The 24,139-nt window shown below is 40.6% G+C and overlaps 2 protein-coding genes across 2 annotated transcripts in view; one reads left to right on the top strand and one right to left on the bottom strand.

Annotated features, from left to right (window-relative positions):
- Window positions 1-128, top strand: part of CHCHD4 (coiled-coil-helix-coiled-coil-helix domain containing 4) — a gene marked incomplete at its 5' end in the record, with an annotated part of 7,338 nt that extends 7,210 nt beyond the window's left edge. The window contains one exon of the mRNA XM_010087363.1: window positions 1-128. This exon is cut by the window's left edge and continues 1 nt beyond it. Coding sequence (XP_010085665.1) covers window positions 1-128 — 128 coding nt within the window.
- A 9,422-nt stretch (window positions 129-9,550) lies between these two features.
- Window positions 9,551-24,139, bottom strand: part of LOC104471867 (netrin-4-like) — a 46,667-nt gene continuing 32,078 nt past the window's right edge. Inside the window, 7 exon segments of the mRNA XM_010087362.1 lie at window positions 9,551-9,687; window positions 10,895-11,065; window positions 12,296-12,364; window positions 12,892-13,028; window positions 13,827-14,040; window positions 21,838-22,026; window positions 22,565-22,691. Coding sequence (XP_010085664.1) covers window positions 9,551-9,687; window positions 10,895-11,065; window positions 12,296-12,364; window positions 12,892-13,028; window positions 13,827-14,040; window positions 21,838-22,026; window positions 22,565-22,691 — 1,044 coding nt within the window.

The raw sequence follows: 24,139 nt of genomic DNA, 5'->3' as shown, positions 1-24,139 counted from the left end.
GCATGCAAAAATACCCAGATCTTTACCCTCAAGAGGATGAAAATGAAGAAAAAGAGAAGTTGAGAGAAGATTTGGAAGCTACTCCTCTGGAGGCTTCTGCTGCCAAAGCAGAGAAGGGATCTAGCTAATGAAGATGCAAGGAGGCTGTTGTCTCCATTTCTCATTTTCAGAGACATGGACTTCTGCAGTTTGTCTGTCTTCTGACTCGTCAACAAATCTTTCACCATTGTTCTGTACACTGTATCATAGTAAATAATTTATTGCTGAAGGAGAAATTTCAGTGCTACAGCCTTGCAAATAACTACTGCAAAAAGAATGAGTATGTATTGTGTAGCCTGCTATCATACACAGTTAGTACTTTACCGGGTGTTTTTTACCCTCAAGTTCAACTTGAGTTTTGACTTGAATAATGTCTTTAAATCTATATAGCTTTCAACTAAAATTCCACTAGCACACCAGGTCTGTCTTCATTTCAGTATGTTCTGATATATAGCTGCTCTTTCTTAATGTATTCTGTTCTTTTAATGGAAATTGCATTAAATGATTGTTTTGCCTTAAAGATTTTTTTTTTTTTTGCCAGAGTGATACGTTGAAAATTGCCTAAAACTATAATCTGTAAAATAATTTCAAATGGTTGTATTAGATTATGGTTGTGTTTTACTACCAGCATCAGGTAAGGACTGCCAGAAAAACCTTGAAATTTATATATCCTTTGATTTCATTTACTTATTGTGTTGGCTTTTGCATTTTTAAAAATGGTGTGTTGTACAACCATTGGTAAAGATGAATGGAAAGAATGGTGGTCACTGGCTGTATTTTTCCTTTGAAACCACAGTTTTTGGGTTCCTTTAGTTAGTAACTGCTCCTTCAGTGTATAGATAGGCTCTTGTAAAATACTTTGAGAACACAATGAAAGTGTTACCTGGTGTAATGATCTCAAAACAGATACTGTGACTTACGTACATATTAAAAAGCAAATACTTTTTACCTTCATTGAAAGCTCCTGTTCCTTTGTGGTGTGTTGTTTTTTTTTTTTGTTAACACTGCTTGGATTTGAGATACTCTCCTGGATTGTAAGCAGACTCTGAATCAATTTGTGAGGATCAGGTTGTTCCGGCTTCAAAGATTTTTTTTCTTGTCCTATTCTTTTCTCCCCATCCCCAGGCAGAAAGGCGAAAAAAATTTAAAGCATTTTCTGTTGCTGTAGTAGTCTGTGGGTCATGAACCAGCACTACAGAGGACCTGAACAGCTATTGAAAATATTTGAAAATTACTTCAGAGGTGCAAATAATTTAATAGTAATTCAATATAGTTTAATACCAGTGGATAAGGCAATGCTACATTGTTTTTCTTTCTGAAGTTGCAGTGGCAATAATGCAGCCCACTGAGTCTAGTAATGCTGAAACACTTGCCTGTCTCTGTGGGCAGCAGTCTTGAGCACTCAGCAACATTGCTTCCATATACTGTGTTGGTATCTTGTTTGCGTAAGTTATTTCAGTGTTAGTGATGATGCTTCTGAATGTTTGAGGGGAATTTCAGTTAAATGTTATAATGTGTTTGAGCTGTTTACATTTCACTACAGCTGTTGGATCTTCAAAAAGAATTGTAGGCAACTAAGTGGCTGGCAACAACTCGGTTCTGCCAGCATGGATAGCAGGTACTCTCAGCATCTCTTTGCTTTTAAAAGAAATAAAGTGTGACAGAGCTTCTCAGTGTGACTCTTTGAGGCATAGGAAGACAAGTGCCCAGTTAACCTGAGTAAGTGGCACAAAAGCAGCAGTGATAAACCTTGGCACTTAAGCAATTGGACCATGAAAATTAAATCTCAGGGAATCAGATAAACACTGGGCACCAAATACAAAAAACCAAAAATCACACGCACCCAAGCTTTTGGTTGTTCAAATGGAAATCCAATGCGTTATTTGTGAAGAAGCAAGAGCTATTTGTGAAGGGGTGCTCTGTTCTGAGCACGGTTTGCCTCCTGGTTTTTTCTGCTGCACTTTTCTTTCCCACGTTGCCTCAATGCTCTACAGGTTTTAGATTTATCCTCTGCAGCAGTTAGTATAGCATCTGTGTTCAAAACATAAAATATGAAAATCTTGGTCCTACACTAGGTAGGGACCTAAACCTAATACTGACAGGAACCTGCAGCATATAATCTAACATATTTGAAGGTGTGTTTAGGATGGAGTTGCTTTTTCCTGACTCTGCAGTGGTCTGGTAACCTGCTGTGCTAGATCCAGTACAAACATGGAATATGTGTAAGGGCCTTACATCAGAAACTGTGAAAAACACTATGTAATGTGTTCGAGGGGCTTTAAGAAAGGAAGTCATAGCTGTAATCCTAAAGAGGTCTTTGGAAATTATCACTTCCTTTTCTCCCTATCCTTGCAAATTAGAAACTAGCGTAACCGTCACCACTTCACTGCATTTTCGTTCTGGATGATCCTTTAAAAACTGGGAGTGATGTAACTTGGCCTGAAAAAAAAACAACAAACCAACTCTCATTCTCCTCACCTCCACTTTCCCCTCTTCCCTTTGCTTCTGCTCCAGTTCTGGGTGCCAGCCTGTTCTATTTTTGACTTTTTTCTCCCCCACCATTAAAAAATTAAAATAGTAATAAAGATTTGCTTCACAAGGAATTAGGGCTATATGAGACACAGAGTCCAGTCCGTCCTGTTTTCTGGTTTGGTTCTGAGAGTACATTTTCTGCTATGGAATTTGTATTTTGCTGCATTAAGAGAAGTAAACTGACTTCCTTCTGGATTTTAAGATCATGACAGCCATGTAGTATAGCTTGCACTTCAGTGAAAGATTAGGAATTAGAAGGTAGATCAACAGTAAATACCCGTTACCTTTTTCTTGGACCCATGACAGTGAAAAAAGATAAGCTATGCAGTGTGGACTGCAGCTGATTTTGATGATGTAATTTTAGGGTCAAGTTGTCTTTTTTTGACCATTATCTATCCCTTGAAAGTATTACAGAATTTACATGGAAATTTCTTTTCCATCTCTAGTAGTAGACTTGTTTTTAACTCTAGATGAATGGGGTGGGGGGAAGATTGTCTGGAATTTATTTTTTGCTATGTAAACTAATGCAGTTGTTGATGTATAGATAAAGTTACTCCTTCTTTCTATTATGTTTCCCAGCATTGGTTTGTTTATGTGATTTTCCTCTTATAGTTGCATGTTCCCATTTTAAATCTAAAATCAATCAGTGGTTATTTTAGTATGTAATAAAGATCATAAAATTATCCCTGGCAATATGTGGCAAGCTTGTGAAATAAGCAGATGATATGAAGTTGCATTTTTGTTGTCTGGATATAAGACTCTTGGTCTAATGTGTTTCTTATTTTCTGCGCAAATAATATCTTGGTTCTCTATCTGCCATCAGTGAGCTCCTGATTCCTGGGGGAGAGTGTCAGATTCACATGTTTTTTGAGAAATTGCTTGCAAAGAGTCATTTTGTAATTTTATGCATGGTGTATCAGGTGCTTTTGTATGTGAAGGCAAAAGGAGTCACTGGTGGGGAGAAGGAGAGTGTTCATTATGAAATAATTGCTCTTTATTTAATTCTATGCCTTTTAGTTGATCTCTGTCCTATAAAAATTGGTGTGATGAGTGTGATTACATGTTTATTAGAGTTTAGCTAAAAGGAGCTGTTAACAAGGCATGAAGCATTTCTGGATGTAGTAGAATATGTTTTTAATACAAATTACTTAGCCCAAACAGTTATGTGCAGATATAATCCCACTTGGATTTTATCCATTTAGTTTTTAGAATAAAAAGAGGTGGTTTTAATTCTGTTCATCCTACAGACTTTTATCATTGCTCCTGAAGTACTGCCTTGCATATTACTATGTAATACTTCACTTTCCCGGTTTTAATCATTCTTCTTCAGCCACTGCACACCCTTGTATTCTGGACTTAATGCAGTGGTAAAACAAGACGTAGTTTTGAAGGCTGGGTAGGACTGTTATCAACTGGCTAGAACTCCTGTATGATGCAAGCCACAAATTTGTATATAGCTTGTGATAATTTGCTTGTTAGGATGGGGTTCCCGCAATCAACTTAAATTTGAATCAGTGGAGCATGTGTCACATCTCCTGATGCAGATAAAGATTGCCTATAAAACTTGTCTCTTATGGGTGATTTTTTTTAATGTAAAATATATTCTAAGATATAGTTAACTACAGAAAAGTGGTTAAAATTAGATAAAATTGCGTTTTCAGAATGTGTTTAGAAGTTACAGGTTATTTTTTCCTGCTTTTCTCTGCAGTGCAGCCTACCTGCATTTCAAAGACCTAACTTTTAACTAGAGGTAAGACTTTGCTTCAGGTGTGAAAATTACCTTTTTCCCCCCTTCTTTCCAGCAACAGGAATGAAGTACGCAGTGGTGTCAAGAAAGAGATGTTTATCTTGCAGCTTATTCTAAGGATTGTTAGATCTGGGGATCTGGCAGGGCTGTGTTGGAAACAAGATCTATATCCTATGCAGTTCTGATTGAGAATGTCCTTGTTAAACCTTACAGCGATGGCTCCTGTTCATCTACGGCACTTATCTGATCACATGTCAATGAATCTCTTTGAGGCAAGTTGCTACCTAAATAGGTAGAACCTACTTTCTTATTCCTGGGGAAGAAAAAAAGGATATTATATGCTTCTTGGACTCTTGTTTTACTTCTCATTAAAATTCTAGCAGTGTTAGTGTGGGACGGTGTAGAGAAGATATCGGCATTTCTTAGTCAGATCTTTTCATTGGACATGACTGAGATTTTGAACAGCACCAGCCTGTCTGCAGTTGTTTTTCAACTGCTTTTAACCCCTCTGAAGCTGATGTTTTGTTAGTGATACTAAGAACTTGAGAGAAGACCAACCCAACAGAGGTACGGTTTTCTCAATAGAAGTATACAGGTAAAGTTAAGAACTTGTACAGGACCCCGAAGACTAAGTGCAACTATAATGTGGAGTTGCAAGGGTAAGTCTCTGTAACACACTGGCTTGATTTTAAGTACAGAGACCGACATAAGCAGACTTCTGTCTGCTTTCTGAGCATTTATAGGTAGGGCATCTTCCACCTACCTGTCATGCGTTTCTATTTTCATGCCTTGCATCCTACAAATCTACTCTGTGTAAAGGAACAGTTTTAGGACCTGTTAAGTATTTTTGAGACCTCATTAGATCTCAAACCACTAAGAAATATTTCTGATGGAAATTAAGCACCTGCAAGGACCTACCTGTAAGATTTTGCAGGATTGGGTTTTGATCAGTTCTTGAATTAACTGTACCTGTTTTGTGTTTCTGATCTGCACATGGTCTCATACCAAATGCACTTTTTTTTGGTGGGTTGCTCAGTAGAAAAATAACATGTATCGTGGTTGCCTTATTAGCTAAATGCCTTTTGCCATTTGCCTGATTCTGTGCTAACACTATTGAAGCAAGAACCTGATGTTTGGAATGTTTGGGGTTTACTAATTTAAAAAGAATTAATGTGCATGTGGTTTGAGGATTGTGTGGTTTAGAATTTTAGAAATAGATCCCAAGTCTCACATCAGTGTAAGTGTCTGAGAATTTTTAATTGAAGTTTTAAATAAAAAAAAAAAAAAAAAAAGTGCTGCAACACATAACAAATAGTGCACTAACTTTTCCAGGTGTGAGGGACTTGAGGGAGCACATCGTGAATTCTATCCATTCAAAGAAAGCTTACATCAAGCAGCGTGGGAAAATTATGAGACATGGTAAATGCTACAGAGAAAATTTATTCTTTATAGCAGTGAGAGCCATTCTCAGAATAGCAGTGCACAAGGGTTGTGCATGGGTACATTTTCCTTCTTACCTGCTTGCCAAGAGCAAAAGCTGAAGAAATGTTAGTAGCAATATGTCGGTATGTTGGAGTAAGGGCTCAGCACTCGCAGTGGCCATTTAATGAACTGGTTTGATGCTTTAAGGGTCCACATTGGCAGAGTGATCATGTATTCATGGATACACGTGCTGCATAGCTGTTACAGAGACCTACTTTGACCTCTAGCAATCCTGAGTTTGCTGCTACCTGTGAAAACTTAGATGTGCTTCTGCTTCAGACTATCACCTGCCCTATTATAAATTTTCCACAGCTTTCTAGACTTATTTTCTTGTGGGTAAAGGTTTTGATTTCATCCTTATGCAGTGATACATCATTGCTACTGTCTGGTATGTGGTTGCTCCTGCTTGTGAGACACCTTGTCTCTTTGTCCTAGGGTTGGTTGTTCCTATGGCCACTTTAAAGATAGGTCCCATTTCAGATGAATTAAAAGAGGCCATCCTCTTTTAATGTGTGTGATGTTGTACATGGGCCTACAAAACAATTTTTTCTTGGTAGAGGAATACCATACCTTCTATGTTAGTTCTTTTAATGTACTCTGTATGACCTTGCTTGCTTGTTCTGAGGAATGTGTAACAGCTTTTACTAGGAAGACTGTTGTCATCTTGCACTGTCTCATGCTCATCTTCATTTCAGGTACCAGTACACAATAACATCTCTTTTTTTCTTTTCTGAAGTCTTGTGGTGATCAATTGAAACTTTCTCTTCTTTAATCAGTAGCTGTTCTGACTTGCTCTATGCAGTTTGTTCCTATTTAGACGGTTATTTTCAGACAGGCTACCTGGATTGTAGCACTGCACAACGAAGAGATTGCACATAGTAGCTCTGTGGGAGTTGGAATTTTATTATTTTATTTTTCTTCTCTGTGAAGTCAGAGATACTTGGTTAGCAGTGATACCAATAAAAAGTCACTTTGCAGTGTTGACTCACCCTCATGTACTTTCATTTTTCACTTTGAAATTAAATTACATGCTTATGGAATACCTGCTACTCTGTAGAGCAAAACCATTAAACACGAGCTAGTAGTTGGAACAAAATGTGTAATTTTTGAACTAATGGAGGGAATGAAGTAGGCTTAGCTACACAGGTCCCACCAACTAAATTGGAGATTCTAAGAGTGGGAAATCAGAAGGAGGAGAAGAAATTAGTTGAATATTTTTTGGTTCCACCACTCCACTTGCTTTATACTGTTCTCTAAAGTGTGTGTCATCTACTTTTGAGATGCCTGAAATGTGTGATATACCAATGACTACGTTGTTTGTGTATAATTAGGTGTTTGCATTGGGTAGTCATTAATCAGTCAGTGTGTTACAGTAGGCCCCAAGAGAACACACCAGGGTATCGATATTCTTGTTCCACATCGTGTTCCTAACAGCAGTAGCTAGAAATGCTTGTAAATGACCATGTTAAAAAAATAACTTTCATGCACAGAAAGGAACTATGCAGATGTTTACCCTCCCCAGAAAATCACCAGTCTGGCACAAAAAGTGGAATGTGGGAGTTTGCTTTAATGCATGGTACTGACTCGAAACCAGAATGGAATGTGATTATCAGTAAATAAGATCCCCTGCAGGTAAAATGGCCTCTGCTGAAAAGCGTGTTCCTGAGCTTAGTTCTAAACCTACACTTGATTTTAATTTATACTGAGAGACCCTTTGAGAACAGACTGTAAATTCATGTACACATCTTTATTGATATTTGAAAGAGAACTAGTCAATCTTTTTGTTGTGAGATAATTTCTGGAGACAATAAAGCAAGCAGTTGCTATGCTCTTAATTTCTGTAAGCTGACATTGGTTAAAAAGTGTTTTATTGCATTAATTAAATGGCTTCTTGGAGATGCCACATTGTTGGATACCACTTTAGGTAACAACAAATAAATAATGAAGAGAAAGAGGGAAAGCAATGGCAATGGAGGAGGGGAGACTTCCTGGTTTATGCACTGTTGGGAGGCAATGGCAATGGAGGAGGGGAGACTTCCTGAAAAGGGAGGAGGGAGAAACACTGTTTATGCACTGTTGGGAGAAAAGTGAGGCTTTTATTTTGTAAATATCTGCCTGTCATCCATTTCCAAATGAGCTGAGGATTTTTCTGCTTTTCAACCAGTATGAAGTTAAAAGGAAAACAGCAACAAACAGAATGAAAGAAGCTGGTTTTTCAGGTTCCCAGTGATAAAGAGAACAAACTGGTGGCCTGAGTTGTAGACTAGGACTTTCATCACTCTGCATTAGTATTAGGACTTTCTAGATACTCCTGTGTGCCCATCAGACAGTGCTAAATGCAGGTATCTCCTCTTTCCTGAGAGCATTAAAAATTACAAGCATGGAACAGAAATATGCAAAAGTAGCATGTGTGAGTGCTTTTCTCTGTAACCCCCTGAAAGAACAGACTGATTCATAATTTCAGCTTTACTTGATGATGGAATGTGCTCCAACCAGCTTCATTTGATCGTGAGTCCTTAACCAGAGGACAGAGGTCTTAGAATACAGTTTTCTCAAAATATTGTGTTAGGGAATGATTTAAGTAGCTACCTCTCACTATAGGGTAGGGCAAAATTGCTTTAAAAATAATGCTTTTGCAGAACAGAATTAATTTTACGTAGAATGCAGATGTTGCCACCCCTGTACTTCTGTGGAGGGAAAAATAATCCTCAGGCTCACTGGGAGAGAAGCCTGGCTTCAGTATCTTGACCTGAAGCGTGACCAAGAGAAATAAAGCAGAGTAAAAGCGCTAAGTGCCATCAAACACCGGTGGTCTTGAGCACAGTTCAAATAGCCAGGTTGCTCTCTCGGTAACTATAGCTACCTCATTTCATCTGCAGTCCAGCCTGTCCATTTACCTCCTCCTGCTTCTGCCTTGCAGCTTTTGTGGTGTTACAATCTCATCATCAGAGCAGCTGTTAGTTCCTCGCATGATTTGGCTCTTTCCTGGCATAAAGCTTTTTAGTGTAATCACTGTGAAAGCTGTGCTGTCACAGACTGAAGTACTACAGCAAAGAGCAAAACGACCTTAGAGAGCCAGGGTTGGATTTGGAGTGAAGTTTGAGCCAAGGTGCTTTTTGCAGCACTGGTGGTAGCAATGTACATCCATAAAGGACCTTGTCCCAAGAGAAGTCATGTCTTTGTTTCTGTCCAGCGATGGGATAATATTGCCTTCTAGAAAGCAACCCGCTATATTGGCATAATTGCAGTCCAGTGTTAAATCAATCTGAGCTCTTTTAAGTAGTATCTGACATGCTTGTTTAATGTTATGCCACTTGTAAAGCTGAAATTACTGCCTGTTAGTGGTTCACTTATAAAGAAACCTACACCCAAGTAATGAATGCATTATGTAAGCAGCTTATACGTACTAATATCAGGCTCTGACCTGAAGTATGGAAACACTAGTCCAGATCTTTAGCTTTGCCTTGAAAAATGATTCTCTGGCTGCGTGGAATCAGGCTCAAATTAGGAACTGACTTGTAACCTATGTATGATGCACTAGTTCGTTTGTATGATAAGGCTGTGCATTTTCTGAAAAAAGTAGTCATGTCCTAAGTTTCCTGTCTAAGCACGTGAAAGGAGAAAGGATGGTAAGTCTGCTTTCAGCATTTCAGCTAGGAGCATGTTGAATGGGAACGCGTGGTTTAGCTACACCTTTCACTGCAGTGTTCTAGAAAGCAAAGTTCAGTGCTGTAACTTCTGAAGCAGAAATTATTTGCACCCAGTTCGAAGAATATCTGATACTTGCTTTCCCAAATATGCTTTCCAGGGTTTCACCAGGCTGTTCATATTCACAAGGAGTTTGCTGGTCCTAGAGTCCTCCTGGCCTGCTATAAGATAGTCAGTACCTAGTTTAAAAAAAAAAAAAAAAAAAGGAAAAACTTCTGTCAATAAATAGAAGAAAACTCAAGTGTACAATTTCTGTTTCATAAGGATCTGGCGTGTAGCATTCTAGCCAGCTTCATCCAGTGTATGCGTTTTATGCGTATACATACTTTCATGTGCATATTGACCTTTGGTTTAAGCCATTGTAACTCCATGTCCTTCAGTAGCATTACACCAGAGATCTGGTGGCTGCTGCTTATACCTTTGTCCCCTCCTGCCCTCCTTGAAAGTTGTGTGCTGGGAAGCAACTGCTAATGCTTGTATAGAAAGGAGGGTAAAAGTAGGCATAAAAGCTCCAGGAAGAGAGAGAAGGTAAGGCTTCCTCCATGAGCCAGGGTGTACCGTGATCTCGGGGCAGGGTTTCGGTCAAACAATGTGTTGAAATCTGCAGAACTGCCGTGAGTGGGACCTGTCCATAGCTTTGATTTTTATCAAGAGGCAATGGCATAGCACCTGTATCTCTAGCAACTGAATTTCTGAGCTCTTAGGGAGCAAACAGACACCTATCCCAAACTGGTTCTAGAAAGAGGGGCTTTATTTACTTAAAAGGTGATTTTTCTAATTATTAAAGATTTTCCTGTCTTACTTGGTTTGAAATTAAATTCATTTGGTTTTATGCTCTTCACCCATGACTGGTTTCCAATATGCTTTAGGTTGTCAGCTTTAGGCTTTGATGGAACAAACCATTGAATGCGCTAGAATTTACAGTAGGAAAAAAAAAAGGAGGAGATCTTATTTATTTACAATGGTGTAGAATAAGTTAGATTCCTTCCACTTTCCAAAATTTTCATAATAATGTCTGGTTTTTCCAAAGAAGTAAAGCATAATGTGAGAATACAGAGTGAGGATGAAAACTCTTTGGACATAAAAATACAGGGCATTTTTTATTTTATTTTCCTCACAAACATTCTTCTAGTCACAAATATTCTGGAAGATCAAATAAAGTCACTGAAAGTAAAACATTTCCAGGGAGGTTTGAGCTTTTTGGTAAAACTTTGTTCTCTGATAAGAAAATGCTTTTTACTGCACCTGTCTGTTGACTCCCTCTTTGGTGTGGATGAATCAAAGGACTCTGTCCTGGAAAGACTGATGGGAAGCGTTGAGTTCATCATGAATTGTCACCACTGCTTACAGGGGAAGGAAAATACCTGGTAAGCATTTTGTCCTTACCAGGATTGAGAATGGGACATGTACATCCCCTGTTGGTCCAGGATTCTGGGTAAATGCTTCTGTTGCTCCGACCAATTTTCACTTTGCCTGATTTCAGGACTTTCTTCACTTTCACGATAACTTCTGCATGGGTCCCTTTGTCATGAGCTGAGAGGATTCTTGCTTTTATCACTGCCAGAAACCATACCAAGATAGAGACCAACAATGAATTTCTAAATTAATTTTGGTTTAGAGGATTCTTGCTTTTATCACTGCCAGAAAACATACCAAGATAGAGACCAACAATTAATTTCTAAATTAATTTTGGTTTGCGCTGCTAAAAGGTAGAATTTTAACACCTTGAAAGGAGACATGAAAAAACACTGTAGTTGGACAGAAAGCATATTCCTATGCTCATCCACTTCAGTCAGGGCTTTCTAAATAAACTTGGAGAAGAAAAACTAGATTTTTCTATTGAATTAGTTAACTGATCTGTTCACCATGTTATTTAGCAAATTGTTTTTAATGAGCTGATGTCAAATGCTTGGAAATCATAGGAAAGCACTTGTTTGTATACACAGGAAGGGTAGAAAAAACAGAGCAGCAGCTATCAGCCTGATTTTAAGTGCACTAATTCTAGGCTTTCTATTTTGCAGTTTGAAAATTTGTGTTGAGCTTTAACACCAGCCTCTCAAAAATTGTGTCCTGTGGGAAGGGACTGTCTGCTCTACAGGGAGGAAGTCAGGAAGGTTCCCATCAGACTGCAGGCATGTCACATGGCTAAAATTCCATGATTGCACAACAAACCAGAAAAAGCATTTTTGTTTTGTGGCCCAACATCTCATTGCCATGATAAATTTCTATTCCTTTAATTTAATAGGATGCCATAACTTTTTGGCAGCGTCGTCTCATCTAGATCAGCCCCACAAGCAGGCTTTGTTGTGTCATGACTCAGGCACATCAAATCTTTGGATCCCAGAGCTTTCCTTTCTTGCTTCATGGGATGGCATGAACCAGGTGTTCATAAAGGACAGTATTAAATACTTTCCTGGTAAACAAGCATGGCCATTTGAACCTGCTTAATGAGTGCAAAAACAACAGCAGTTTAAAGGTGAGGTTTTTATCATTTTTTTCTTGATGTTGAGGCCAACCATTCCACTAAGTGACAATTCTAGCACTCCTGCAGCTGTAAAGAGGGAAGCTGATGGGGTGGAAAGGAGACACCACAGAGCCTTGCATGCAAATTGCTATTCAGGTCGGACCAGAAGTTGGACATGTCACTAGTCAAAAAAGGCAGAAGAAACCCTACCTCTTATTTCAGGACTTAGCCGGTCCTGTCATTTTTCATAGCTATCAGCTAAGAACATGCACAGAGAGAACATTGGGAAATTGTCACACCTCGAGGGCGTGTTAGCCACTTACCATAAGCGTATTTCATTTGGCAGAAGTCAGTGACGCTTCCAAGCACCTTTTCTTTGCACACACACTTCTCTAGAAGGGGAACCACAGAACACAAGGGGTTGGAGAAGAGCCAGGACATAAGAGAGAAAAGAAAAGCAAATGGTAGTTGGTTATAAAGTTATAAGAGCTGTTGTGCCATGAGGAACGTCTTACTTTTAGAACCACTTTCATTCCACCCCAGATGCGGAGCGTGTCAGCAGTGGCTGACGTGATCTTTGTACAAACCATTTGAAGTTCTGAGCAGCAGCTGAACGCTTGAGAAGGGGGCTGTGTAAAATCATAAGCATTATGACTATAATTGTGACAACAAAAGGAGAGTATTTTTCCACACAATCTTATTCATGACTTACCAATTTCTAAACCCAAAGTTGGATAGTACAGTTGGTTTGGAGAATAACTACATAAGGGTAATGATAACCTGTACAGTTCCGATTAGCAGATGTTGCCAGCAGATGAGGGACAGACAAGCTAGAGATGAGTGGGGGAATTTGAGTCGGGGTGAAGAAAGAACTGGCCCTGAGTGAAGTCATTAAATGTTCCCAGACCCTGGGCTGTACCTGGGTGCCTCAGTGCCGAAAATCCCTGCTCGTGGTCGTTCCATTTCCACTCCTCTTCGCTCTCGTTGGTTGGCGTTTGCACAAGGTCTGGGATTCGTCCCCCAATGGGGATGTTAAAAAATGGCTCATTGTCATAGCTGGGGGGAGAATGAAAGAGAAGACTTGGTTAGGATGTGAGATGGGTGGAACACGGGTGTTTGAAGCATGTGGCTGTATCCAGACAGATGAGGTTGCTTTCTTCAGGCTGGGAGTGCAAATGAGAGCAAGGCTTCATAGAATGATTCATGCCATATAGCGAGATCACAAGATCTAGGCTTTTATTTATGCCTTAGCACTGCTGACTTTGAATTTTTTTTTTTTAAGTAACTCTATTGGGCCTTTTTTGCTTTTGTTTGTTTGTTTTTACTGAATTAAGTAACTCAAAGCTAGTGACCACTTTCAATGTCACTAGGAGCTGAGGACACCTGCAGGACCCATAACACTGCAGTCACTCAGCAAATCATAGGATTTCTGTACTGATTAATGCATCTTTGGAGTACAGATGCCTCCCCTCTAGAAACAAAAGGGAGACCTTGTAATTCATTTTACCCTGAGCACAGATGAGAGGCAAGCTCTCCAGACTCTTCCATCTATTTCCAAGGCAAACAGGTGTATTTAAAGATGCTCTATATATTTCCATGGGGTTGTGGAGTTCCGTGTTATTACTGCAAAAAGTCATAATTTTAAGATTGCCTTGGATAATACAATGGACTTAAAAGTGTGCCAGCCACCACATGTAATCTAAGAAACCTTTTATGATTTCCAGCCACCTCTTCAGATGATTGCACACCCTCCAGCATCCTCCAGTTATTGTCATTGCTGCAGTATTTCAGTTAATCTTTGTTTCATTTCACAGAGTCCCATCTCAAAGTGAACCCAAAGGAGGGCTTCTTTACCCATTGAAACAGTTTCCAGTATGCTGGTCGCAGTCTCTGGCACAGTCACAAGGGCGACAGCCATTTTCTCCAAAGCCCCAGTAGCCCATGAGACATCTATCGCAGTGGGGACCCGCCACACCGGGCTTGCAGTAGCAGAATCCCGTCTTGGGATGGCATCGCCAGCTTCTGCTGAAAGTTGCGTTGGCTGAACCCATTGGCTGGCAGGCGCAAGCTATGGAGATATGGTAAGAAGTGACTGAGATTATGTGACCAGGGGTCATCTGGTTAATTTTTGCAAGGCTGATAAACCCGCGCCCTCTTCCTTATGCTCAGTAGTTTTAAGTCAGAACTGGTCAACATTGCATTGTCAGCCTACATTTGCAATATTATTTTTGTTTCTTTATAACTCATTAAGCACAGCAAAACAAGTACAACTGGGACCCATTTATGTGTGGAAATCAGTTCTTCCCTAGTACACAAATCTTGACCATACAGAGTTTTGAAGTGGTGGCAGGAAGCCTCCACTATGTGTTTATTTTTAAAGGGGCTTGCAGGTGATTGACTTTTAAAGTGTTCTGCAAAAAGATTCACTAGCATGGATGAAGTAAAAAATGGTAGCTATTGCCTACATTGTCTTTCCTGTGAACACAGAGATCACAAAACTACTGTTTCCTCGAGGGCTAGATGCAGTTTATGCAGGTGGTTCAGATGACCCAAAACATTTTTTTTGATTTCTGCCTCCAAAGAGCTCACAAATTTCCTTCAGTGTGGGTTCTAAGGGACACATCTCACCATGCAGTATCATATGTGTGTAAGGAAGCTGATGACATTTTTTGTACAAATACATGAGCAGATTTGTTATAAGGAAGGTGGACAGAATGAGAGGCGGTCTCTAAATGCACTAGATGTATTTTACATGTAGCTGGAGATGAGCAAATAGGAGGAAAAAACTCAGATCTTTCTGATGCTATTGCCAGTTTGACACCAGCCTGGCAATTCAAGGCAACTTGGCAGTAAAATGTTTTTACAGCTCCTGTGGGCAACTCTGCCTTCACAGACAATAAATTGTCATAATCCCATGCCACCAGTACACTCCCACTGTGACAGCATCAGGCAGAAAGCAATATACAGACAGCGGTGCAAAGCCAACACAGTTGACTCCTCTCCATCAGGGCAGAGGCTAGCTGAGATGGTCAAGCTTTGTGCCAACAGCTCTGCAGAGGTAAAATAAAAGCAATAAAATTACCCATTGATTTTTGATATTCAAAAAAGTTTGATATTTCAGCTTTTTTTTTATTATTTTGTATTAACAAAGCAGCGTGCCCCTTGCTTTTGCTTGTAGCAGAGACTGAAAAAGAAATGTATCACTACTTCATCCGTCTGGAAGAGGGCAGAAATAAAAATCTTGTGGTTAAGACCCACTTTAACAGAGATTTTCAGTTAAATGTTGAACACCCAAGGTGTTTAGATAGCTTGGATCAAGGGCCAGCCTTTTGGATGCTTATCTGAACCAAACATGATCTCCAAAGCTTTTGAAGTTCGCCCATCATTGCTTCTAATCAAACTACTTTTCTTCATGAGCTCACAGATAAGAAGCCAAATGAGCACTCTGATTCCACACATCATTTTCCAAGTGGAAGGGGCAAGTATATGACTATAAAGAATGTTACGTGTAGCAGGGACAGATTCACTTACATCATGACGCTCAAGAAAAGAAAATATCTTTTGAAAATAGTATGAGAAGAAAGATGAGCAATTTTGTTTAAAGGGCATTTATCTTCTGATCTGCTTACCACATAGTTATTTTTTTTCACCGTGCCCTGTGTTCTTTATGTCAATATTTTTAATAATATTATTACACTCTGCTGTAGACAGATCTCAATCCGTTGTTTTCAAGGGACGCTAGCACAGTAGCCTAAGGACAGAAAATAAGCGTGCTGTCATGGGCAATGTACTCAGCACAATGAGCTGGTTGGCGGATGGCAGCAGGCTCGCCTGTTTGCCACAAAGCAGTCTTGACTTTGGGAGCAAACCCAGGGATTTTGCTGTCAGTTCTGGAGAGCAGGTGTAACAATGAAGTGCTCATTAGCACTGACAGTTTCAAAGGCAAGTTCTGATTTGTTGCTGCTCAACTTGAATTATTTTTGCACAGATTTTTGCAGGGCTGACTACATCACCCTAAAAGAGGAGACACTGAGTTCTGTTCATCACTGAAAACAAAATGGATGTGATAGATTTGGGGATAAGGAGAGGAAACACGTGCTTCCTTTACTGCAGACAGGTCTGAGCCACAAGAAGCAAGAGGTTGCCAACAGCTGGGTTGGCTTGAACCCAGGTTTCTGATTTCACTGTAATATCTCTGTATGTAAGATCTACCTGTGGAGTTTTCATCTTAAATTTCTTCTATTTCTGCAACTTCTGGGTCTATCTTTATTCCCATCTTATTTCTAGTTTTCAGGTTTCATTAGTTAAGGTCACATAACAGATGGGTAAATCATCATCGACTACCTATCACCAACTGAGACTAGATCCTGATTCAGGAAGGTGAGACTTTCTCCCATCCTATCCCTAAGTATTATAGGACAGTGACTGACAGCATTGGCAGAAGCTGATGAGGAGGTAGGAAAAAAAGTACCTTTTTTTTTTTTTTTCCCATTTTGGGGCTACAGTTCAGGAAAACCAATGTTTCCAAATGAACTGTGGGGCATATTCCCCAATTAGAAACTGGGACAGCTTCTGGTGGATCAGAAAGCAAGCTGAATCACTAAATGTACAGCACTTTCAGATGAGTTATACAAGTGGCTTGCAAATGCTTTACTCAGTCTGTGTTTATTTAGCGTTTCAGCTTGGGTGTGTACATTGTCTGGCTTCCAGAGTATTACAGCCAAAATCCCAGTTGTGCAGCTAAGGTAACTCCCAAAATAAGAGCCCACATGTCACATGATGAAGGGGCAGTTGTTGATGACTGGGTTTTATCTGTTTAATAGTACTATCGATTTACAGATAAAACTTCCAATTAAAGAAACATAAAAGCAGGTTTCCAAAACCTCACCCTTTTACATTTCCCAATATTTGACAACATATCATCTTTCCCTGCTGATTTTTGCTTCTTTTCTCTTGGCAAACCCTAGTTTTCTCTCCACCCGCCTCCCTGGCTAACAAAACACCAGCCGATACGACAATGGCCTTGTTTGTCAAAGGCATCATCCATTATGTTAGGGACGGTGTGCAGACAGTTCTGGCTCAGGGATGGCTGGTTTATTTGGGTTTTCCCCTTGACAGCAGCGTAATGAAAAATTTCATCATTGTACTCTACAACGGGCTATCCGTCACAAAGTAGCACAAAGCATCCTCTTGCCTTTCAGTCTCACTCCTATACCAGGTTTGTTTTGTCGGAAAAGACTGTAAAAAGGAGGAGACAGGGAATAATGAAAAATGAATAATTCATACAGCAGTCTCCACTGAAGTCCTCGATAAATCTGTCTGCCCTCAGCACAGCTGTCTTTCCTATGTAATTAGACACAGATGTAAAATATAATAATGGTTGTAACAATATAGTCCCAGCTTATAGGAAAGCAGCAAGTGCTCCAAGTAATTCAGTGGTCTTTGAGGTATCTTGACTTAAACTTCTGTCTAATAATACTGCATAAGACACAGCTATGAGCAGACTCCGGCTATTTGATAAAAACCAGGCAAAATGAAAAATCAAACAAAGCCTTCTGAGTCTGAAATACAGACACGTGCATCTTTGGAGCACATGACCGACTCAAGGCAATTTTTAAAGCATGTCAGATGTGGGGATCGACTCAGCCGATGATGTTTGTTCAATGAAGGAAATAAGATAGACAGCTGCGTGTGTGGTCAGGGCTGATTAAGACAGACTTTGAACCACGATGTGATCAGGCCTTTGTGATATGACAATTAAAAGTTCACCCCCTCTGCTCAGAAGGAAAAGGATGAGAAGCGGAGCTTTTCAGAGTGTGTGTGTGCACGCATCTGGGCACATTTTAATTTTCAACCCTTGTGCTTAGGGTAAAAAAAAAAAAAAAGCTTGTTTTCCTGGAGACCCTTTTTAATGGGTCTACATGCCTGCATTATTTTTTAAGCTAAGCAAAGGGTGAGTACAAAAGATGGTGCCATTTCAGAAGGATCCCTTAAGCCTCCAAATAAGCCACAGGAAAGAGCCAAGGATACAGCAGCTTTTCTAACCATTGGTTAGGAAACGATTAGGCTTCCGAGTCAAAGCTCCCATACAAGTCTATATCCAAACTACTTAATCCTGTGTTGTCACCCCCAATAACAGGCAGGTGCGTGCCTTCCTCTGGGGTTCTTTTCATGCCTTCCTTTTTTTTCAGTAAAGATCTAAGCAGTGTCAAAACAAGGCTCTGCACACGACCTGGCTCTCATTCCTCCCCAGCTGCTAGGAACAGGAGACGCAAGCGGATCAGAGGCAGGCTATCTCTGCAGACAAAAAGGAACAGCAGATTCACATTTACATGTCAAATTTATGTTTTGGTTTTTTTTTTTCTTTCAAGGGAATGTCTTTGCAGGCTCACATTGGAGGGTCAGCAAAGGGTGGTTTGGATAGTGCCAGGACATCCAATTGTTATACAACTTTTTTTTTTTTTTTTCCTAGCAGTGATTAAGAGAGAATGGTGCTCATTATTATGACTAATGCTTAAAGACTCTTTCTGGGCCTGAGCAGTGTCCTGTTAACTTTCTGGGAGCCTGAGGGGGATGTCACAGCTGAACCTAGACTTTGCTCTGGATGGCAGAGCACTCTTCAAGCGTGCTTTCTCAAAGGGATTAGCACAGCATTTCATTCAGCTTTTTCATCAGATTTCCTTTCCCAGCTCAGTATCTACTGCACACAAGGGTCAAGTTTTTATCTCCCATTGAGGGTTTTTTTTTTTTCCCCCCTCTGAGCTCAAAATGGGAAGCTGAGGACCAGGTTGCTCTCACCAAAATCATCCATCCAGTCTGCTGTTTGCAGTTTATGACTGTTTTTCAGCACTTGCCCAGGGGGTGGGTCTTTCATTTAGTGTTGTTAGTCTGGCACTGTTTGCGTGGTTTTATCAAAGTGAGATGATGCTTTGGAACTGGTACATTTAAATCTTCACAAACATGCTAATCCAGGAGGGACAGCTCTTCAATTTCTGATCAGTATGAGAGAAATGTACTCCATGGTCTAACTGTCTAATTTCTTACATATCAGCAGTGCTCAAAACAGTAACTGTTTCTGAGTAATCAGAGTTGTTTTTAGGGTCACACAACCTGAACAATTTACTCAGACCACACCAGATTAAGTTTAATAGCAATGAAAGTTTATCAGCCTGAAGGATGGAGAAGAGGACCTCTGTGTCACATCCTGCAATGTACTCCATGGTCTAACTGTCTAATTTCTTACATATCAGCAGTGCTCAAAACAGTAACTGTTTCTGAGTAATCAGAGTTGTTTTTAGGGTCACACAACCTGAACAATTTACTCAGACCACACCAGATTAAGTTTAATAGCAATGAAGGATGGAGAAGAGGACCTCTGTGTTACATCCTGCATGGGGCCTTTCGGTTAATATCAGCTGGAGGCATAAGGAGCTGATGATGGTCCTGGAAGTGAAATCTTCCCTCTATCAAACTGATTCTGTGCACAACAGCTCTGCCTGTCTGCCCTGGTGTTTCTGGTTTTGCTGTCACTTATAATAACCAAAGTAGTGAAACATTCCCTGAAAATTCTCTGCAGAGGTGCAGCATAAGATGAAGGGCATGCTTATACACTGCCTGCAAACCACATGGGGAAGTGTCTGGGGATCAGTTCTTTCATCATACAAAACACTGTCGTATTAAGGTAATTTGTCAAATGTCACAGTGGGAATTCTCCTCACCTTCAATAAAAGGGAAAAGGCACAGACTAACCACCCCCTCCCAGGTTTCTCTTAACTCCGTAGGTATATCTGCAGTGTCCCTTCTATTTCCACACAGGTACAAGCATCATCTTGCACACATCAGACTGCTGTGAGAGCTGAGGCTCTCCAGAGTGACCTGCGATACCGTTTCCTTACATCGTGGTACAGCAAGCACTGGTGCATGGCTTTACACACCTGAGAAAGGTTCCGTTGACTTGAATCATGCACAGACAGATCATGCTTACCCGTTTGCAATAATGCTGAAGCAAACCTGTTAGACTCATCTCAACCAACAGAAACTCCAGTGCAAGCTAGTGATCCAGAATACCTCAAGGAAGAGAAGTAGATATCTTCTAGAGAGCAATTCAGCTCATCTGTCTCAGGCATCTATGTTAGCCTGCAGTAAATCCCTCCCTAGAGGTCCCACTGTTTCTCCACTGGCTGTACAAGGAGCCTAGAAAAGACGTGTAACTTCCAGGTGGCTAAAATGGGATGGCAGCTGTCTAAGCCTGGGCATGCGAGTCAGAGTGGAAACAATTGCATTTGTGACCCTTCTGCTGGCAAGCAGCGTGTTCCCAGGTGAAAATAACATCATTGTTCTTGAATGGTACGACAGGAATAAAGCTCTTTCAGCCAGGTAAACTTCTGAGCAGTGTTTCTTTTGCTAACAAAAGAGACAAAGTCAAGGTCTGATTTCATCCAGGCAGACTGTTCTAGGGTTTCCACACAGATAGGCTGTATTTTCAAACAATGTTTTTTCCTCTTTGCTGCTCTCCAGTGCTCTTTGACTTTAACGGTTATTTAATATTACACGCGATGTTGGTTACGGCACCGTCACCCTGCTGTTAAATCCAGGAGTTCATACACAGATTCTTTCAGGTACGATGAGATTGAAAACTAATCTTCTGGCACAACCATTTATTATCATGAGAATATTTCCCTGTAGCAATCTGCTCAGAGTAGAAACAAGACTAGAGAGAGGCCACCATGGAGCACTGTGGGATACAGGGTGGGTTAGATAAGCTGCTCGCCCCCAGCCCTGTCTGATCAGTGTTCTGCCGTGAATGTTGTGAAATGGAGAAGAAGGGGTCGCGTGGAAGTAGCCTGTGCTGGCACTAAGATCCAGTGGAAAGAATAGAAAAAAGCAGAAATGTAGGATGTGTTGTGCACAGAAAGTTTAAGCAATATCACACGCCATACAGTCCTAGGGAGAGAAGTGTTTAAGAGGAATCTTGATGAATAACATCAAAGAGTCAGGAAAGCTTCAAAGGCACATGGTGCCAGCGGGCACGAGCACAGGTGAGAGAGGATGGGGTTCTCTGTGCTGGCAACTGATGTCTGAGCTATGGGGAAAGAAAACTATCCAAAGGGAGAAATGAAATTATGTATATTGTTGGAAATAGCAACCTCCCAAATAGATACCAGATGGAATCAGACGTGTGAAGCCTGGCAGGATACTCGGGAAATGTTTACACCAAGTGAGGGAGATTTGGGCCATGTTCCAGACTGGCTGGGTGCAATCTACCTTTATCCAGAGGTTGTACACCCTCTGTGTACGACCATTAGTGCCTCTATGCCTGAGTTACTTCCTAACATTGAAGTGCTAATGAGGCAATTAATTTGGGCAGAGTGCCCTATAATACAGCTGTAGAATGCAGAGATAAGGCTGAGTGAGCTCTGTCGATTTGTTCCCAAGCGGAAATGCGTGGTCTTACACATCCTACACCTTCTGCAGCCATTATTATATATATTTTTGTGCACAGATGTTGCGCAATCAAATGGAATTCAACAATAGTTTACACACAGTCTTGAGAGATGCAGAAAAAACAGCTAAATAAAATGTGCCTTAAGAAAAAAAGGAACCATATTATTTTAAATGCAATTCACTTGGAAAAGTGTAGCAGTTATCAAAAAACGTGTTATATCAGGGGGAGAAACAGACACAGAAAATCAGGAAGATGACCTTTGATCAGCTAACTGTAGTTTAGGAAAAGACTACAAAGAAAGGATAGTAATACTCACGAGCTACTTCTATGGGAGTTATTGATTTCTTTCTTTTAATCATTCTTTTAATGATTCCTCCACCATTCATTTGTCTTCACCGCACATTAACAGTAGTCACTTACGTTTGCAGACCTCTGTAGAAGACATGGGTTTCCCTCTATCTCGGTAATACCCTGGCTTGCACCTTTGACACCGATGTCCCTCTGTGTTATGCTTGCAGTTGTCGCAGACGCCGCCACTGCGCTTTCCTGATGCCAGCCAAACGCTCAGATCAAAGTGGCAGCTGTCAGCGTGGTTGTGACAGCGACACTCTGGTGGGAAACAGGAGAATATATTCCAGGCTGACATGATAGACACAGCAGTGCTATTCAAATGGCATCATTTCACTACTGTGTATCATGGAGAAAATTTCAGAATGCAAGGCATTTGGTCTGCCTGCAATCCTCGATTTTCATAAAAGCTGGAAATTGCAACACTGAGAGTCCCAGCAGGGTCTGAGAAGCTGGGGTGGCTGTGAGCTGTGTGCTATTCTTCCAGTAAGACAAACCAATCTGATGGTATCATAAACCCTGCCACAAAAACCTGGAACACTAAAACATGTGAGGAGATGCAGCTACACGAAGAACAGATTTCTGCCTTGTAAATTCCACTTCCCAATAGCCCAAATGGGTCAGCTGCAGTAAAACAACACACATACTGTTTTTCTATCAATGACCAGCAACTTGTGCCTCGTTTCTGTAACGGCACCATTAGTGTAAATCGACAGAAGACTTTGTTAGGGAACTTTGCCTGCTGGCACGGTGAGTGCTTGTTCTGAAAACCTGGGTCAGTAAACTCCCTCTCGCTTACTTCTACATTCATTCGGTGCCCCTGTTTTTCCATCTCCTGGCTTCCAAGGCTGGTCGTTGTATAGCGGTGCGCATTTCTCACAGTGGTCGCCTGCCGTGTTGTGTCTGCACACACACTTCCCGTGGACCTGTCGGGGAAAGAGAACACATTCAAATAGCTCCAAGCAAGAACACGGTGGAGTGCCCAACAGCCTCGTGGGGAGGTGGGACTTCTGCCTGGCTCTCCTAGGAAACCCGCAGAGCCCGGAGCTTGCAATGCGTAGCTTTCTCTCTTCACACAGCCACTAATGGTGTAGATTTTTCCTCTGTCTTCCAGTTTAAATGCATGTGGCAACAACTTCTTTTTAACTCTCCAGTTGGCTAATTTACTACTACTTTGATGAGCCGCCTCTAGACCATTTTAATTGAGTAAACTAACACAGCTTATTTTAAGTTACAAATTCAGGGCAAGAGCATGCAAAGAACCTGAGCAGTCACCTCCAGGTAGTGTCAGATAGCAGAGCTCAGACACAGTCTAACAGAGGATGCTTGACTCTGTCTTATTTGACATTAACAGTGGTCTGGAAAAGAGAGTAAATATAGGGCAATGAAATCACCATGAATTACAAAATTATAAATTGTTAGGAGATTGAGCAAGTAATCCTGGAACTCCAAGTGGATAGGAAATTGTACCTGCAATGCTGTGTTCAATTTTGAACATCTTATTACTAGATAAATGAGAAATGGGAAGATGTTCAACAAAAATGAAAGCTGGCGTGGCTGAAGAATGGGGCTGATCTACAAGCACTAAGCATATAAACTCACTAAAGCCAGGAAACAAGAGTTTACAGAATATTTGATGGGGAAACGAAAGAAAGAAGTGCAAGAAGTCTTGACTAAAACTGACTGAATAGTAGAGTTCTCTCTATTTGCTTGAAAAAGGACTTGAAAAATGAACTTGCCTCCTCTGTACTTATCTGCCTTCATTAGAACACAATAATGAGTTTTAATCATGGAAATATTTAACATACATCGGTTTTTGAATCAGGTATTCACACCAAAAACCTGACCTTGGAAACTGAGCTAGTTTAGCCTTCAGATGAAAAGTTACTATTGAAACTGGTTCTGTTCTCAGATCATTTCACACACCAAGATTATAATAGCCAGTTCCTCTATAAACTGTGATTTTATGCGTAAGATTCTGTAATAGTGAGGTACATCCAAGAAGTGCTTTACAGGGGAATTTTGGTGTTATTTTTCTTTTCATTAAGCAAAATTATTCCAATATCTGTTTGCAATGCCTCAGAGAAAGGATGCCCCTGAGAAATTCTTTGAGGAGTTATCCATCATGGGGTGTACAAGAAAGGGAAAGGTGGGACCGTAGGTCATGTTCCTCACCCGTCACAAGAGAAGCTTCTAATTAGTGCTATGTATTCACTGCAGGGAGGCACTGGTACTAGAGCAGGAAATGCCCAGAAATCAGGGACGAGACCCCTCTCCCTCCACACATGGTGAGGATGCTGAGCTCTGTACCCACTGCCACAGCTCCAGCCCACTGCTGCGCGTTACACAAAAAGCAGAGGCTGAGATTTCATTT

This window comes from Pterocles gutturalis, unplaced genomic scaffold (genome assembly GCF_000699245.1).
Source record: "Pterocles gutturalis isolate BGI_N339 unplaced genomic scaffold, ASM69924v1 scaffold6921, whole genome shotgun sequence".
NCBI classification, from domain to species: Eukaryota; Metazoa; Chordata; class Aves; order Pterocliformes; family Pteroclidae; genus Pterocles; species Pterocles gutturalis.
Note: the sequence above shows the minus strand (reverse complement) of the source record. Positions and strands in the feature narration are given on the sequence as shown.